This window comes from Bombina bombina, chromosome 6 (genome assembly GCF_027579735.1).
Source record: "Bombina bombina isolate aBomBom1 chromosome 6, aBomBom1.pri, whole genome shotgun sequence".
Classification (NCBI taxonomy): Eukaryota; Metazoa; Chordata; class Amphibia; order Anura; family Bombinatoridae; genus Bombina; species Bombina bombina.
The window spans coordinates 846364792-846383164 of NC_069504.1; the positions used below are offsets into that span (position 1 = coordinate 846364792).

Here is an 18373-nt window from a genome sequence, read left to right on the forward strand (position 1 = left end):
TTATTTGCTTGTGTGCAGGTTCTGTTTTCATTATCTCCCTTAAAGGAAGGAGAGTGCCCCTTAGAGACCTATTGATCCTGGTCCCTATCTTCCCCAGCAACTCATATCTTTCTACCACTTTTTAGGTAGTGGTGTTATTCGCAAGGCTCCCTTCTATCCCCTATATTGTGTTAAAATGTCGGTATGTAGGCTGCAATCCAGCCGGGTACTGTAGCATTAGGGGGCCCTCAACAGGGAAGTTATGGGGATTCCTTTAGCGCCACTCACCGCTGTTAGTCTGGATCTGTGGTATGCCTTTATCCTCTAGCGCGCATACAGCTCTTTAGCCGTCAGTGATGTTGCGCTCCAAAATTGGTCTTGCGGCTAGTTGCGTGGTCTGCTAGGCCTCATAGAGTTACTGAGGCGGCCGCGACCGAATGTGTCACCAATTTTACTCCTCCGGGTCTCCTGTATGCTGGTTGCTCATTGCCTGTGAGGGCTTTTCAGCGTAGTCCCTCTTTTAAGTTGTTTTTTAAAGCCCCATCGATGGAGCTCCGGAGTTGTGCCACCATCTTGGTTGCGGCCGGCTCCGCCCCCCCCACAGCAGTGATTTTGACATGAAATAGAAGAACAGATAGAGGTGTTAGCAATGACATTAATTAGGGTTCCATTCCATTTAGGTTTATGTTTTTTAATACTGCATACAAATATCCTGTATTTTCTGGTTGTATTCTAATAAAGAGACTGAGAAATAATTATATATGTTCATTATACCATTGCTAAAACAACAAATCTAATAGTGGCCTAAGACTTTTTTCACAGTACTGTATATACATATATATTTATATATTTAGTCGCACATCAATAAAAAACGTATTACTTACACATCAGGTATCTGTTTGCCCTTATATTTCATTTAAACTAGTTTTGTTGTTTGTATTTTAATGCTGTCAGTCTGTATTGGACAATGAGAAATATGTACTTTAAGATTCTATACAGTTCAATGCATTTTTTATTGAGAAATGTATGTTTAACATTTATTTAAAAAAAATTGTGATTAAAATCGCGATCACAATATTTTATGGCCAAAATTACAATATTATTTTTTACCCATAATATTTAGACATGTATATATATATCTCAATGTTAAAGCCATTTTTTTTCTAACACCTGAGACCTCCTATCTTTGAGCCTTTATAACTTTGTGTGCAATATAGTTATTGAATAATTTTATAAGATGGTGTTATTATGAGTGTAACTGTACTTTATAAAGTATTTTGTGCAACTTTTATGTTTCGCAAAAAAGTTAACCAGAGCTTTGAAGTCACGGTAGTCATTCTAGGATAAATCACAAGTGCACTCACACGATCACGTTTACTTTCAACTCGTAATACGAGTGGTAAGTCTGATGAGCGAAAACCCTCGCGATAAACCCCTTATCGTTCAGGCGCAATCATTTGCGCTCCATTCGTAATGTAGCCTTACATGTATTAGTCTCAGTGATGTAGTATCTTAGATTTTGTAAATATGTCCCGTGTGCTTGCCTGCAATCGCTGCACCTTCTCAGAGACATATTTTGTATTCATACCCAGTTTGCACCATCGCTGACAAATACATTCCATCGCTGGCTCTCTGAGAAGGTACAATGTTTAAATGCAGGTCAACAAGGCATACACACATATGCTATGTGCACAGTAAAAGCTATCAATGATGAAACTTCAATGATAAAGTGATAACTTTTACTAAAATCTATTGCAAATACATTCATGCATATTTAAAATTTTGAATATTATGTCCCCTTTAAGTTTGACATTAATTTGCTTTTAACTTGTTACCCTGATATCTTTTAGCTATCCTTTTCTGGAAATATGTCTTTTTTAAAGGGACAGTATACTCTCATTTTCTTATAACTGCATGTAATAGACACTACTATAAATCTCCAGTATAAAACTGTTTATACTCCAGTATAAAACTGTTTAAAAACGTACTAAGAAGCTCTCAGTTTAGCTCTGTTGAAAAGGTAGTTGGAAAGCCCACTGCAAGTGGGAAATGAGACACTCCCCCCTCCCCCTTCTTTTGCATATGAAAAGACCCTTTACACAAACAGGAGCAAGCTGGAGTAGGTATACGTCAGTATTCTCATAAAACTTTGGGGCTTGGTTAGGAGTCTGAAAATCAGAGCAATGCTCTTTAAAAATAAGCAAAACTATACATTTAAAAAAAAAAAACTATGGACTATATAAATAGATCATCTACAAAACATGTATGCAAAGAAAAATGAGTGTATAATGTCCCTTTAAATATTGCTTCAAAAATCATCTACAGTAGCTGCATGAGTGAAAATTTCCCTCCTTCTGGCCTTGGATGTTTTATTAGCAACAAACTACAGAGCACTCATATACTGTAAATCTATATACACTATATGTAAAGGGACAATCTGTCTGTAGATCTGCACATCAGATGGATTAATAAGTTTCTACTGATGTGACGCTGTCTTGTGTAAAACTGGTGGTGACAAAACCAAGCTTATAAATTGAAGTATTTTGCAGTTTTCATTTAATTGTGAGACTGAAAGAAACATTGATACATTCTTCTCCTGACCTGCAGTACCTTTATATGTATTTTACTTGTGAATTGTCTTTAACATGAAGCCTGGGATCACTATATTGTTGGCTTGCCTTGTACTTCTGCCAGAGGGTAAGTCATTCATTGTATTTGATGCTTCAGTGAAAAATGTCATTTCAGTTACATCCTCACACTTTTTGTGAGGGGAGGTGATTTGTTAACATCTTCTGTATTTATTTTTAATGATAAGATGTTATTTAAATAAACTAAATACTGCTGGTAACCTTTATAAGTTAAATTCTATATTTTAATATGTAGTCAGTTTACAGTATTAAACCAGATAGATAGATAGATATATGATAGATAGATAGATAGATAGATAATAGATAGATAGAAAAAAAATTCTAGCAATCAGTAGTGCTTTAGTCCTCCCGAGACTACCTAGGTATGCTTTTCAACAAAGGATACCAAAGGAACAAAGTAAACCTAATAAAAGAAATAGACTGCATATTCTCTTACAATTGCATGTTCTGTCTGAACCATTTAAGGTCTCTTTAAAGGAGCGGTAAAACGTTCCTGATTCAGATAGAGCATGCAGTTTAAAACAACTTTCCAATTTGCTTCCATGATCAAATTTACTTTGTTCTCTTACTATCCTTTGTTGAATCTAGGTAAGCTGATAGGAACTTTGGAGCGTGAATGTGTCTTTATTATTCAATGACAGCAGTGTTTGTTACTATTTATTTTATTGCTACAAACAATGTTACAAACAATGGTGCAAACACTGCTGTGAGGTTGCAAAATACACATACAGTACATGCTCCTGAGGCTGAACTCACCTAAGATTATTCTTTAACAAAGAATACCAAGAGAAATGAGAAAATTTGATCATAAAAGCCATGTTCTATCCAAACTATTTATGTTTCATTCTGCCTTTATTGTCCCTTTAATGATCCTTAAAATTTCAGCAGAGGCCATTCCCAGGCCCAGCATCCACTCTACCTTTTCAAATAAAAACTTGTCGTAATTCACATCATTAAATTCTATATATTAATTTGAGATTATTTCAATAAATATTTTTCTGTTCAGCATCGTATTGCAACTTTTGAGAGACTACCAGTATATACAATCATTGTTACAATATTTATATACAGTACAGATGGCACTTATTTTACAACGGTTCAATTTACACCATTTCAGAATAACAACCTTTTTTTCCAGTCATGTGACTGCTATTGAAAAGCATTGAGAAGCAGTGTATTTATTAAAATAGCCAGTAGGTGGAGCTGTCCGCTTGTGTTGCAGCAAAGCCAAGCAAGCTGAAATGTATCAGTTTAACCAGACCTGAGCTATCAAGCAGATTTCAAAGGAACAAGATCTTCCTGTCTATAAATCAGTCCAGATTGGAATGCATAGAAAAGAACTGTTTGCAGAAAAATGCAAGTGAAGTCTGTGTTGTGTGATTATTTTAATTACGTTTAGAATCCTGTTTAGCAAATGTTTTTGTTCATTTGACTTAGTTTAATTAAATATTCTGTGTTGTGTGGTTATTTTATTAGGTTTATAATGCTTGTTTAGCATTTAAAGTCTTAATTTCAAAGCTTTAAAAATAATGTATTAGGTGTTACTTATGACAATTTTGAGAGGGGCCTGGAACCTAACTCCTTCACTTCCCATTGACTTACATTATAAACTGGGTTTCAATTTACAACGATTTTGATTTACAACCATTCCTTCTGGAACCTAACCCTGTCGTAAACTGAGAGCTACCTGTATATGGTAATTGTGTGGAATCTAAAATATTCTCATTTGTAGAACAAAAGTAGTACTTTGTTATAAATGTCTTCTGACCAGGGCATGTGAATGTATTTATCAATATTTCCTTTTTTATATCACTTCATGTAAAAAACATTTTGAAATATATAGATATTGATTAGCACTTCCTCATTCACTAAACATGATATGGCTGACGAATGATTAATCAGGGAGTAAAGTATGGTTTGCTGTGAAAATGTTTCTAGTGATAAAGATCATGGTGATAAAATGAGTTATCCTATATAGTTTGTCCTTTATGAATCCTATGCAGCAAGTGGAAAATTGTTCTGCTAGAGAGCTGCCAAACTATTTGGATACCACAAGTGAATTAAATTAAATATGAAATCTGAGGTAAAAGTGGTGCTTATATGTCTTGTGCTTCTGCCAGTAGGTGAGTGTCTACCTGGAAATTATCATATATATATATATTTTTTTTTAATTTTGCTTTTATTTGAATGATAAATATTTTATTGGGGGTTTTGTCCATTTCCCGTCTCATATAGTGCATTTTTGTTACAGATCTCTCTAGAGTTGCCATTTTGGACTTTCTTTACTGGACACTTATGAGTTACACATGCTGCAGGGTGTGCAAAGGGCAACCTGGACAGCAGCACTATTCATGTTCCTCCCTGCAGCATGTGTAACTGATAAGTGTCCAGGAAAATATGGCCGAGGTGTAAACCCTTGGTAGGGATTGGTAGGGATTGGCATTAATTAGCAAATGAAGGCCATATATGGCCTCCGAAAGAGACAAACGCAAATCCCTAGCAATTGGTTAGTTCCGAGGGCAAGCTCCTTTATATTTGTCTCTAATTGGCCACAGCAAAGGAGACTGGGAACATGAATTCCACCAGGTTTTAAAAAAAAATATAGTGGCTTTTTTTTTTTGTAAATCTTATAAATTGTACTAACAAAAGGACAGAGCTACATTACTTTAGATACTTATTTTTCAGTGCAGTGATGAATTACTGATATATGCTATTAATTTAAAGGCCATTTCATGTATACTGAGAATCATTCAAATGAAGAGACAATGTAAGTTGGTTAAATAAAGCTTAAAAATTAATCTTCCATATATTAAACTTTTTTTTTTGTTTTAAACAACTGCTTGAAGAAAATGCATTAATAAAACTATATGTATATACAAAAGAAGGAAACATAGGTCTTTTAGCAAATGCTTACAACTTCCTGCGCAGGTAAATGCTAATTACAGTAACACCTGTGGATTAAACTATGTTGGATGCTTTAGAGCTCAGCCATCTTTTTCTGGACACTTATGAGTTACACATGCAGCAGGGTGTGCAGGGAGGAACATGTATTGTGTTTCTAGACAGCATTATTTATATGCACTATTAATGCAGACCCCATAGCATGTGTGACTTATAAGTGTTCAGGAAAACATAGCTGAGGTGACAACTCTATTTAGACGATAACTGATAAAATCCTGCACTCAGTCTTGTTACAGCATAAATTATGGTACAATGAGACTTGAACATTTCAGGTAGAGCTTGCATTAAAAAAAGGTCTTTCCAAGTTACTTCTGTAGTAACATCTGCCTCTATTTCTTTTATATAATTTGTTAAAACGTTGCTCTCTTCCATGACAGAACGACAGAATACCTAGGTAAGCTTATTAGTGTGCACGTCTTGTGCGCTATGTGTATAAAATTGCTGCAAACATTGTTTTAAACACTTATAGTACTCAAGACAGGGTTATTTTATGGAAGCAACAACATTTGATAAAAAAACGTCATATGGAACCTTTTGTTTTTTAATTGGACGTTCTACTAATCCATAACATGTTCATTTTGACTTCTATAGCTCTTCAAGAGAATCTCATTTAGCTCATAATAGTGTAATACACAGTAACTTAGTTGAAATAATTAAAAAAAACAAAGTTATGAAGAAAGAAATAAAAAATAATTATAAAATTTAAAGGGACATAAAATCCTATATTTTTCTTTCATGCTTCAGATAGAGAATGCAATTTTAAACACTATTCCGTTATACTTCTTTTATTTAATTTGCTTTGTTCTTTGGTATCCTTATTTGAAAAGCATTCCTAGGTAGGCTCAGGAGCAGCAATGCACGACTGGGAGCTAGCTGGCTGGTGATTGGTGGGTGCACATGTAAATTTCATTGCTAATGACTCAACCCAATTTGTGCTGCTAGTTCCCAGTCGTGCATTGCTGCTCCTTCAACAAAGGATACCAAGAGAATGAAGCAAAGTAAATAGGAAAGTTGTTTATAATTGTATGCACTATCCAAATGATAAAACATTTTGGATTTTACTTTCTTTAATTAAGTCAAGTAAGTAAAACTAATTAATTGGGGGGGGGGGAGCATTATATGCATAATATGTCCAGATGTATTTTCTATACAGCAAAGACTTTTAAAATGAGATACCTCCTTTTGTTTATACTGCTACTTTATAATTATCACTTCTTTTTATTTTTGTAATGATATTCATTCATTTCATTCAAAGTAAAATGTATTAAGATAATTCATTCTACTTAAGACAAAATGGGCTAGATTATATTTAAAGGGCCATTATAGACAAAAATAACATGCTATTATCCGTTAGAACATATCATTTAAAACTATTGACCCTAGACTATTGTGGGTTAGATTATGTGTTTATGTATTTAGATGTGCATATATGTATTTACAGACACATATAAACATATAAACACATAAATACACATATATATATATATATATATATATATATATATATATATATATATATATATATATATATATATATATATATATATATATATATATATATAAATAGAACATATTCTTTTATGTGCAGAACATTGGCATGTGAAATAATCATATTTTCATGTTGGGTTAGCGCACATGAGAATATGCCATCGGGTTTGCGCGCGGGTAGGATGTTAGTTTTTTTTCTCTTTTTTCCCCATTGACTTCTATAGGAGAATAGGTTAGTGCGCACAATATTGTAAGTTTGGCTTTTTGTGCACATCGGTTAGTATGAGAGCCATAACTTTTTACTTTCAACTCATAATACCAGCGCAACCCAACGCACACAAAAAGTATACTTCTAGCTCAATTAGCTCTCTAGCAAAAAGAGTTAAATAGCGCTCTGGCCCTTAGTGTTTAATGTCTCTTTAAAGGGACATTAAACCCAATTTTCTAATTTACTTCTATTATCTAATTTGCTTCATTCTCTTGATATTCTTTCCTGAAATGCATATCTAGATAGGCTCAGTAGCTTCTGATTGGTGGCTGCACATAGATGCCTCATGTGATTGGCTCACTCATGTGCATTGTTATTTCTTTAACAAAAGATATCTAAAGAATGAAGCAAATTAGATAATAGAAGTAAATAGGAATGTTGCTTAAAATTGTATTCTCTATCTGAATCATGAAATAATTTTTTTGGGTTGTTAATGTCCCTTTAACAATAATCCCTTTGCTGACAGTTGGTTGCAAACAACAGTTCAATAATAAAATGCTCTATCATAAGAACACTCTTTGTGCACTTAGTATTTGACTTGAGCTTACAGAAAAACAATAACAGTGAAAATCTCTGTAAAAGACTGATATGCTTTCAAGATATCTCTAAGGATTTATTGGTTAATTAAACCCACAGGATAACAAACAGAAGTGCAGCCTAAGGCAAAATCTGTATTCCTGAGGGAGAGATTTTAGTCTGTTTTTAGAAAGGTCACTTTACAAAATACATCAACAAGCACGTTTTATTGGTCAGGGCAGGACTAGCCGCCAGGGGAAAGGCTGCGGTGGCTTAGTTGTGAGAAAAAAGGTTTTTGGTGCGCAAATCTTACCCCTGCATAAACACTACTCTGTTCCCAAAAAGTACAGTGTAGAAAGGATATAATGATAGAAAAATGTGTAAATGCGCATAAACAGCACGGGGGTGATTACAAATATATTGACATACTATGTATGGATATAGGTTAAAATCTTCCTATATAGCTATGAATGGTATCTCTAAAACAATATAATGGTATCTATACAAAATATAAAATAAAATTGAGTTAAAAAAGCAAAATGTTCTTATCAGGCCTTAAATGAGTGGTTTGAATTGCAAGGTCCTGCGTATCTATGACTGGGTTCAGGCTAGATCCTAAATATAAAATATCATAACTATATATTGTTAACTGGGTTAATATGAAAACAAGGTATAGCTATACCAATCAATATAAGCTTATCATACTCTGTATGAAATAGACTGTTGCGCTGTTCTAATTAAAGTGCATACTTTACAATGTATATTATGAATATTGTTAAAATGGTAGAAAAATAAACAACAATAACAAAAAGCTAAATTAATACAATTTATTGCACATATACTCTAATGATATAAAATAAAACTCTATGGTGACCGGTCACTTGATAAAATAAGTGTGGTTATAATCTTTGAAATATGGGAAAAAAATACTTTTGAAACCTATAAAACTGATTCCTGTAAATGTTCAGATAAGAGAAGTACTTGGGTTTTGCAGGAAATAAACTTTCGTTCCTGTTTGATAAAGTTATCGTAAAGCTTTGGTGAGACTTTTTTCTTTATATGTACCCAGTCCTTTGAGTATCGTGATAAGCGTTAGATTTCTTGAATTAAATAAAATAAAAAGTCTGATTTTCAGACCGTGTTAGTCTAACCACACTGCCGGGCTGTTACACTCTGGAGTGCTTACCTGTTCCTGGATGGTAACTTACTGTGGTAGCACTAGTGTATCTACAGCTTGCGGCTAGTTGGTGACGTCACACGCTACGTCTGAGGATAGATGAAGTAGATCCGTCCGATATCCTTGCTTCTTGCTTCTTAACTCTGCGCAGAGTGCTCATCTTGTGGAAATAGTCCCACTTGTATCCTTCGCAATCCTCCGTACCCGTTGGTATTGAAAACTGGGAATATCTGTTATTCTTTCTTAGGTATCACCATCAACGCGTTTCGCCACTCTTGGTGGCTTTATCAAGATGGTTTAATTATGATGAATTACTTCTTTATAAATGCATTGGTAGATTTTCATTGGTTAATGAAAAAAGCCTCATTTTCAACTTCTCTTTATTTAAGGTGGAATTTATAGGTGACTCTTAAGGTGGAATTATCATTGCCATACATTTTCCCGATAGTCCACATCTTCAAGGATAACATGAAAATTAATGCATCTCAATTATGACTATAAAATTAAAAATTGGAAATTGAAAATTAAAAATTAAAAGTTAAAAATTGAAAATTAAAAATAAACATAAAGTGTAAAATATAAAACCTTGGTGTGTCTAATGTGCAACAGTCTATATTTGACATATTTAACTTTTTATATATCCCCAACAATTACCTAAAGCAATCTCAGATTATCATATTTAATGGTAAAGATAAATTCAAAAGCCAACGATATAGAAACTCTATGTGATGATACTCCATATACCTATGTTCTATACATCTTTTGAAAACCCATAATGATACATAATCGTTGTGTGTAATAGTGGCAAAAAATAACAGTTTTATTATTAGTGTATTGCTATCTTGGATGTAAGATTTAGTTAACATATTTAAAGGATCAAAAATTATACAACTATTTTATATCATTAGAGTATATGTGCAATAAATTGTATTAATTTAGCTTTTTGTTATTGTTGTTTATTTTTCTACCGTTTTAACAATATTCATAATATACATTGTAAAGTATGCACTTTAATTAGAACAGCGCAACAGTCTATTTCATACAGAGTATGATAAGCTTATATTGATTGGTATAGCTATACCTTGTTTTCATATTAACCCAGTTAACAATATATAGTTATGATATTTTATATTTAGGATCTAGCCTGAACCCAGTCATAGATACGCAGGACCTTGCAATTCAAACCACTCATTTAAGGCCTGATAAGAACATTTTGCACGCTTTTTTAACTCAATTTTATTTTATATTTTGTATAGATACCATTATATTGTTTTAGAGATACCATTCATAGCTATATAGAAAGATTTAAACCTATATCCATACATAGTATGTCAATATATTTGTAATCACCCCCGTGCTGTTTATGCGCATTTACACATGAAAGGCTGCGGTGGAAAGATAGGAAATTGAGGAGCTGCTTCTTTGTTAAGGCCCAGTTTTCTAAAACTCTCTGGTCTGGCGAGAATCTATAAGGTGCCTCATTAGTATTATGAGACTCCTTAAGGTCAATTTTTACCTTGGGAACTGTGTGCTTTATGTAAAGGAGAGCCAATTACTTTACAATATAATGCTCAGGAAAATAAGCTGATGATTTTTCTCCATTCTGGCGAGTTTTTGAGAATCGTGCCCTTAGTCTGAGTCATGCTTCCCCCTTGGTTAGTCCATGCCAGAGAAATTGCACAGCCTTTCTGTACAAATACGGTGGCAGGTTTTTCTGTACACCAACACTGCGGAGGCCAACTTGAAAAGCTTTCCACCTTAAACAAACCCATACACTTTCAGTACGCTATGAGCCTTATTTTACAAGTGGTGCACACATAATACTGTTGAAGCCAATGCCCTTTACGCATTGCTTGACCAGATGGGTTCCCTAGAGGTGCAGACCCTGTCTCAGTTGAAACCCCTGTAGTTACGCCCTTGAGCATGGTTGAGTTTACATTGGTGGTGTTAATCATTTTCTGCTGCCAGATAGCCACTAAAATGGCTGATGAAACAGTAACACCATCTGTTAATGGCAGAGCTGTCAGGTTTTAACTTTGCTATAGTCAAATTACAGCAGCATCTACAAACTGCTTTTATTCCATTAAAGTGGCATGAAACTCCAATATTTCTTTCATTATTCAGATAAAGCACACAATTTTAAATTACGTTCCAATTTATGTTTATTATTAAAATTGCTTCATTCTCTTGTATCCTTTGTTAAAGAAGCTACAATGCTCTACTGAGAGCTAGCTAAACACATACCATTAGCCAATGACAACAGGTCAATTTTAGCAGCTAGTTCCTAGTAGTACACTGCTGCTCCTAATCCTACCTGGGTATGCTTTTCCACAAAGGATACCAAGAGAACAAAACAAATTAGATAAAATAAGTAAAGTAGTTTAAAGGGTTTTTTTTTTTTAAAAATGACATGCTCTAGCTGCAACTCACAAGTTTAATTTTGACTTTCTACTCCTTTAATGACTTCCAGTGTGCTGTATACTGTGGATAAGTGACTACATTTTTTGTCTTCTCCTCCTTTACAACCAGCATTACCAAATGTGAAGCATTTGTGAAATATGTAAAGCACATACTCACACACACACACACACACACACACACACACACACACACACACACACACACACACACACACACACACACACACACACAAACATATATATATAATATATATATATTAAAGAAAGTCTGACATTGATGTGAATTATATAGTTGTTTTAATATTTTTGTTAAAATATTTGTATTTCCGATTGTTTATCGCAGATATTAGCACCTGCAAAACAAGTCTTTCCTACAATCTTAGAGTTGCTAAGCACCATACTCTGAGATGATAATGCTCTTCTACAGACAGCTAAGTGGCTTAATGTTAAATAAAAATGTGGTATAGGGTTACATTTTACAGTCTATGGTTATATGTCACTAGAGGAAACGAAATGCATAAGACAATTCTATCTTCATGCATATTTTTAAATATTTGTGCCAAGAAAGGATTTTTTTTTATTTTTAATATTCATATATCACTTAAAGGGACAGTCTACAATAGAATATTTATTGTTTGAAAACATACATAATCCCTTTATTACCCATTCCCCAGTTTTGCATAAAGAACACAGTTATATTAATACACTTTTTACCTCTGTGATTACCTTGTATCTAAGCATCTTCTGACAGCCCCCTGATCACATGACTTTTTATTTATTATCTTTTGATTTGCATTTAGTACTGTGTTGTGCCAACTCGGGCGTGAAAACAATGTTATCTATATAGCCTACATGAACTAGCAGTTTCCTGTTGTGAAAAGCAAATAAAAAATCATGTGATAAGAGGCTGTCTGTAGTGGCTTAGAAACAGGCAGAAATGTAGAGGTTTAAATGTTATAAAGTATATTAGTATAACAATGTTGATAGTGCAAAACTGGGGAATGGGTAGTAAAGGCGTTATCTATCTTTTTAAACAATAACAATTTTAGCGTAGACTGTCCCTTTAAGGGTGTATCTGCTTGTTTCTGTAGGGTTGCATTTTCACTTGACAAAAAAATTCCAAATTGTGAAACAGAATGAGGAAGTATATAAACCTAGTGAAAAGGAAAGATAATAGCAATTTACATCAGTTGAACTGATAATGTTTTGTGACTTATTTTTTACAACTGCAAGCGTAAAACGCATGCTCAAGTTTTTAAGAGGTTTGCGCGCCTAAAGTTCAATTTCTTTTTCTTTTTTTTTTCTGTTCTCTAATTGCTAACAAATGACCATCTTAGATGCTTTAGAAAAACATATATTTTGTATGCAGAGCTGTTTCATTGTTTTTTAATTGCTAATATTGGAATAGATTACGAGTGGAGCGCAAAATTGCTCCTTCATGAGAGCAATATTTGCGCTCCACTCAGAAATAGCAGCACACGCAAATGTGCCCTGGTATTACAAGTTAAGCGATGATCAAAAACATATATATATATATGTGTTTATATATATATAGACATATATTAACAAATATATATGTATATAAGCCTATACATATATATTTATAGTTAAAACATAGTCCCCATAGACCGTACTGTAAAGGCACTTTTCAGTGCCATATTTTTTCTAACAAAAAAAATGCTAATATTTATTATTTAAAGAAAGGAACTGTCCACTTTATTTTGGGGGCATTTAGGGCACATTTTTAATTAATCAGAGGTCTGACCTCTGGTTAATTGCCCTAAGCGTAAAGTGCTCCAGCGAGATCGCCGGAGCATTACCAGCTACTTTTAATGGCTGGTTATTTAACATGCGTCCTTAAACGGGCAAATTTGCCCCTTTATGGGTGAATGTTAAAATATACATAGTTACACAAACATATATACACACACATATATTCACACACACACACATATATACACATATATACATAAACACACATATATACACACATATACATATATATATATATATACACATATATATATATACACACACACACATACTGTATATATATATATATATATACACACACACATATATACTGTATATACATGGATATACACATGACAGATGGTTGCTTATAATAGGCCTCTGTATGTCTAGGTAGATATTCCATTAAAAAGCAGCCGTTTCCAGCTACAGTCACCATTTACAACATTAACAATGTCTACACTGAGTTTCTGATCAATTTGATGTTGTTTTAATGGGAAAAGTGACCCCCAACTTTTGAACACCAGTATATATATATATATATATATATATATATATATATATATATATATATATATATATATATATATATATATAAAACAGAAGGAAGTCCGGACCAGCTTCTCAAAACAAGGTTCTTTATTTGCAAGCAAATAGCGTAAAAAGAAACAGCAGCTCTGCAAAATATGTGTTAGAAAACTAATTGCAGGCAAAACAGTAATATGGCCAAATAGTAAGGGCTGTTAGGAGCACAAAAGATGGGCTTGTCTGACGCGTTTCAGCTCCTATGGAGCCTTACTCATAGACTGCATATGGGAAAAGTGACCCCCAACTTTTGAACACCAGTATATATAGATAGATAGATAGATAGATAGATAGATAGATAGATAGATGAAAGAAGGCACTCTCTGGTCTTTTAAGTGAATAGTTTTAATAAATCAAGTGTGACGTTTCAGGGACACACTCCCCTTCCTCAGACAAACTTTGTCTGAGGAAGGGGAGTGTGTCCTCGAAACGTCTCATTTGATTTATTAAAACTATTCACTTAAAAGACCAGAGAGTGCCTTCTTTTATCTATATACTTACCTGCTGGCACCCTGGCATTTGCCTTTGGAAGTGAGAGTGCTCTCTTTGAACATTATATATATATTTATATATATATATATATATATATATATATATATATATATATATATATATATATATATATATATATATATATATATATATAACTTCAATCTTTCTTTACCAACTCCTCACAGTTACAGTCCTGGTTTTGATCCCCAGATGTAATGTTGAGGGTTTAGCAATCTAGGCATAATATATCATTTATTTTCAATGTGAAATAATAATATTCAGCACAATAAACAACTCCCTGACAGATATATTTTTTTTAAAAATTAACAAAATATTGGGGAAAACACCTAATTGTTTCTAGAAGGCAATTTCATGTAAATGGGCAAATTAGGTTAAACAGTACTACCATATATAAAATAAACAGCAATTAAATATGTTAAAGTATTTTTGCTATAAATGTCAGGCGTAGCTGCTGTGACAGTGTTGGTTAACAGGGACAAACCTCTAAATCTTTATACAAAAAGTAGGTTTCTACAACAGAAAAAAACAAATGTTTTCTTAAAAAAATACATCTTTAATACACTATTTTAGTTGTACAAAGAATAACATATAATGTCCCTTTAACACAAAGTAACAGAAGCTGTTTTAAGATAATTTACAATGAGTTTGGATGTCATTTGAGATATTTTACAGTTCTGATGCTTTTATAGTATTAAGCATGGTACAATGTCTTCTGTATATTATAATGGAAAACTCTTGTATATTTTATGTAGGGTATGTTACTCAGACAACAGATATCTCATCAATAACTGAAGCAACAACAGACTCATCCTTAGAAACTGGTACATCAGCAGAAGCCTCATCAGTAACTGAAGCAACAACAGACTCATCCTTAGAAACTGGTACAGCAGCAGAAGCCTCATCAGTAACTGAAGCATCAACAGACTCATCCTTAGAAACTGGTACAGCAGCAGAAGCCTCATCAGTAACTGAAGCAACAGACTCATCCTTAGAAACTGGTACAGCAGCAGAAGCCTCATCAGTAACTGAAGCAACAACAGACTCATCCTTAGAAACTGGTACATCAGCAGAAGCCTCATCAGTAACTGAAGCAACAACAGACTCATCCTTAGAAACTGGTACAGCAGCAGAAGCCTCATCAGTAACTGAAGCAACAACAGACTCATCCTTAGAAACTGGTACAGCAGCAGAAGCCTCATCAGTAACTGAAGCAACAACAGACTCATCCTTAGAAACTGGTACAGCAGCAGAAGCCTCATCAGTAACTGAAGCAACAACAGACTCATCCTTAGAAACTGGTACAGCAGCAGAAGCCTCATCAGTAACTGAAGCAACAACAGACTCATCCTTAGAAACTGGAACAGCAGCAGAAGCCTCATCAGTAACTGAAGCAACAACAGACTCATCCTTAGAAACTGGTACAGCAGCAGAAGCCTCATCAGTAACTGAAGCAACAACAGACTCATCCTTAGAAACTGGAACAGCAGCAGAAGCCTCATCAGTAACTGAAGCAACAACAGACTCATCCTTAGAAACTGGTACAGCAGCAGAAGCCTCATCAGTAACTGAAGCAACAACAGACTCATCCTTAGAAACTGGTACAGCAGCAGAAGCCTCATCAGTAACTGAAGCAACAACAGACTCATCCTTAGAAACTGGTACATCAGCAGAAACCTCATCAGTAACTGAAGCAACAACAGACTCATCCTTAGAAACTGGTACAGCAGCAGAAGCCTCATCAGTAACTGAAGCAACAACAGACTCATCCTTAGAAACTGGTACAGCAGCAGAAACCTCAACAATAACTGAAGCAACAACAGACTCATCCTTAGAAACTGGTACAGCAGCAGAAGTCTCATCAGTAACTGAAGCAACAACAGAAACATCTTCAGTTACTGATGGAACCACTGGGCCAACTTTAGAAACAGGGACAACAGTAGAAACATCTCCAGAAAGTGTCACAACAGCTGAATCCTCCACAGGAAGTGGCACAACGGCTGAATTATCTACAGAAATTGTCTCAACAGTAGAAGCAATAAGTGGTACAACAATATCAGAAACATTTGCAACAGATGCAAGTGCATCTACAATAACTGATATAGTGATAGAAACATCTTCAGCATCTGTGACATCTACAAGTGAAACAACCCTAATAACTGTGATGTCTACAATAGAAATATCCCCAGAAACTGGCCCATTAGAAGAGACATCAACAGCAGAAACATCTTCACTAACTGGCCTAACAACAGAAACATCTTCTGTAAGTGTTGCATCTACGGTAGAAACATCCCCAGTAACTGGTCTAGTAGAAGACACATCAACAGAAACTGTGCCATCAACTGTAGCAACATCTTCACTAACTGGCCTTACAACAGAAACATCTTCTGTAAGTATTGTATCTACAGTAGAAGCATCCCCAGTAACTGGCACACCAGCAGATACATCTATAGTAACCATGGCCCCTACAGCAGAAACATCTCCAGTAACTGGCACAGTAGTTGAGACATCTCCAGTAACTGTAGCATCTACAGCAGATGCCTCCCCAATAACTGGCACACCAGCAGAAACATCCATAGTTAGTGTGGCATCTACAGCAGAAACATCCCCAGTAACTAGCACAGTAGCTGAGACATCTATAGTAACCATGGCCCCTACATCAGAAACATCTCCAGTAACTGGCACAATAGCTGAGACATCTTCAGTAACTGTAGCATCTACAGCAGATGCATCCCCAATAACCGGCACACCAGCAGAAACAACCATAGTTAGTGTGGCATCTACAGCAAAAACATCTCCAATAACTGGCACAGTAGCTGAGACATCTCCAGTAACTTTAGCATCTACAATAGAATCAATAACTAGCACACAGGCTGAAACATCTGTAGCAACATCCCCAGTAACTGGACCAGTAACAGAAACATCCCCAATAGCTGGCACAGCAACAAAAACATCCATAAGTGTGGCATCTACAGCAGAAATATCCCAAGTAACTGGCACAGCAGCAGCATCATCTCCCACGACTCTGTCATCTACAGTAGAAACAATAACTGGCACACAAACATCTGTAGCAAATGTTGCATCTACAACAGAAATATCTACAGTTACTCTTGTATCAACTACAGAAACATCTCAAAACCCTACTACAATAGTGAAAACATCTATTGGATCTGGAACATCCCAAGTACCTATGGCATCAACAACAGTAGCACCTCCTGTATCTGGAGATGCAAGAACATCTCACGTAACTGCTACAATAGCAGAAACTTCCCCAGTACCTGCAGAAACTATTACCATTTCATCTGCTATCATTCCTACAAGCCTGCAAACCACTCAACTACCAACTACTAAACCCACTACAAAGAAACCAAATGGACAAACAGCACGTAAGTACTATAAAAACATTTTTTTAATTATTTGTGTTAAATTTTCTATTGTACTTGAGTTGCTATTTTGGTTCATTTGTCTTCAAGGTCTAGTTCTGTATTTTCCTGTTGAGTGTATACATTTCTTTTCTCAACCTGTATATTTCTTTTGAAGACTTCTTTTCTTACTGTGGCCTTTTAATTAGCGGTTAGATACTGATGAGCTGTGAAGCCTTTTTTGTATTTAGTATAGTTCACTCTAAATGTTGTTTCATGACTATTTTTAAACCACACACAACAAAGAAAAAAGAACAGAGCTTACTCACAAGTGTATAGTAAAACAATTAAAGGGATACTAAACCCAATTTTTTTCTTTCATGATTCAGATAGAGCATGCAAATTTAAGCAATTTTCTAATTTACTTATAGTATACATTTTTCTTCATTCTCTTGTTATCTTTATTTGAAAAGCAGGAATCTAAGCTTAGGAGCCGCCCTATTTTTGGCTCAGCACCTGGATAGCCCTTGCTGATTGGTGGTGAAATGTAGCCACCAATCAGCAAGCATTATCCAGGGTGCTGAACCAAAAATGGCTGGCTGCTAAGCTTAGAATCCTTCTTTTTTAAATAAAGATAGCAAAAGAATGAAGAAAAATTGATAATAGGAGTAAATTAGAAAGTTGCTTAAAATCGCATGCTCTATCTG

At 34.6% G+C, this 18373-nt stretch overlaps 1 protein-coding gene across 1 annotated transcript in view; it reads left to right on the top strand.

The window, feature by feature from the left end:
* The first annotated feature begins 2569 nt into the window (after positions 1 to 2569).
* LOC128664660 (mucin-22-like) overlaps positions 2570 to 18373 on the top strand; it is a 67125-nt gene continuing 51321 nt past the window's right edge. Inside the window, exons 1-2 of the mRNA XM_053719471.1 lie at positions 2570 to 2676; positions 15060 to 17690. Of these exons, the coding sequence (XP_053575446.1) occupies positions 2625 to 2676; positions 15060 to 17690 (2683 nt within the window). The 5' untranslated portion in view covers positions 2570 to 2624. The remainder of the gene's footprint in view (positions 2677 to 15059; positions 17691 to 18373) is intronic.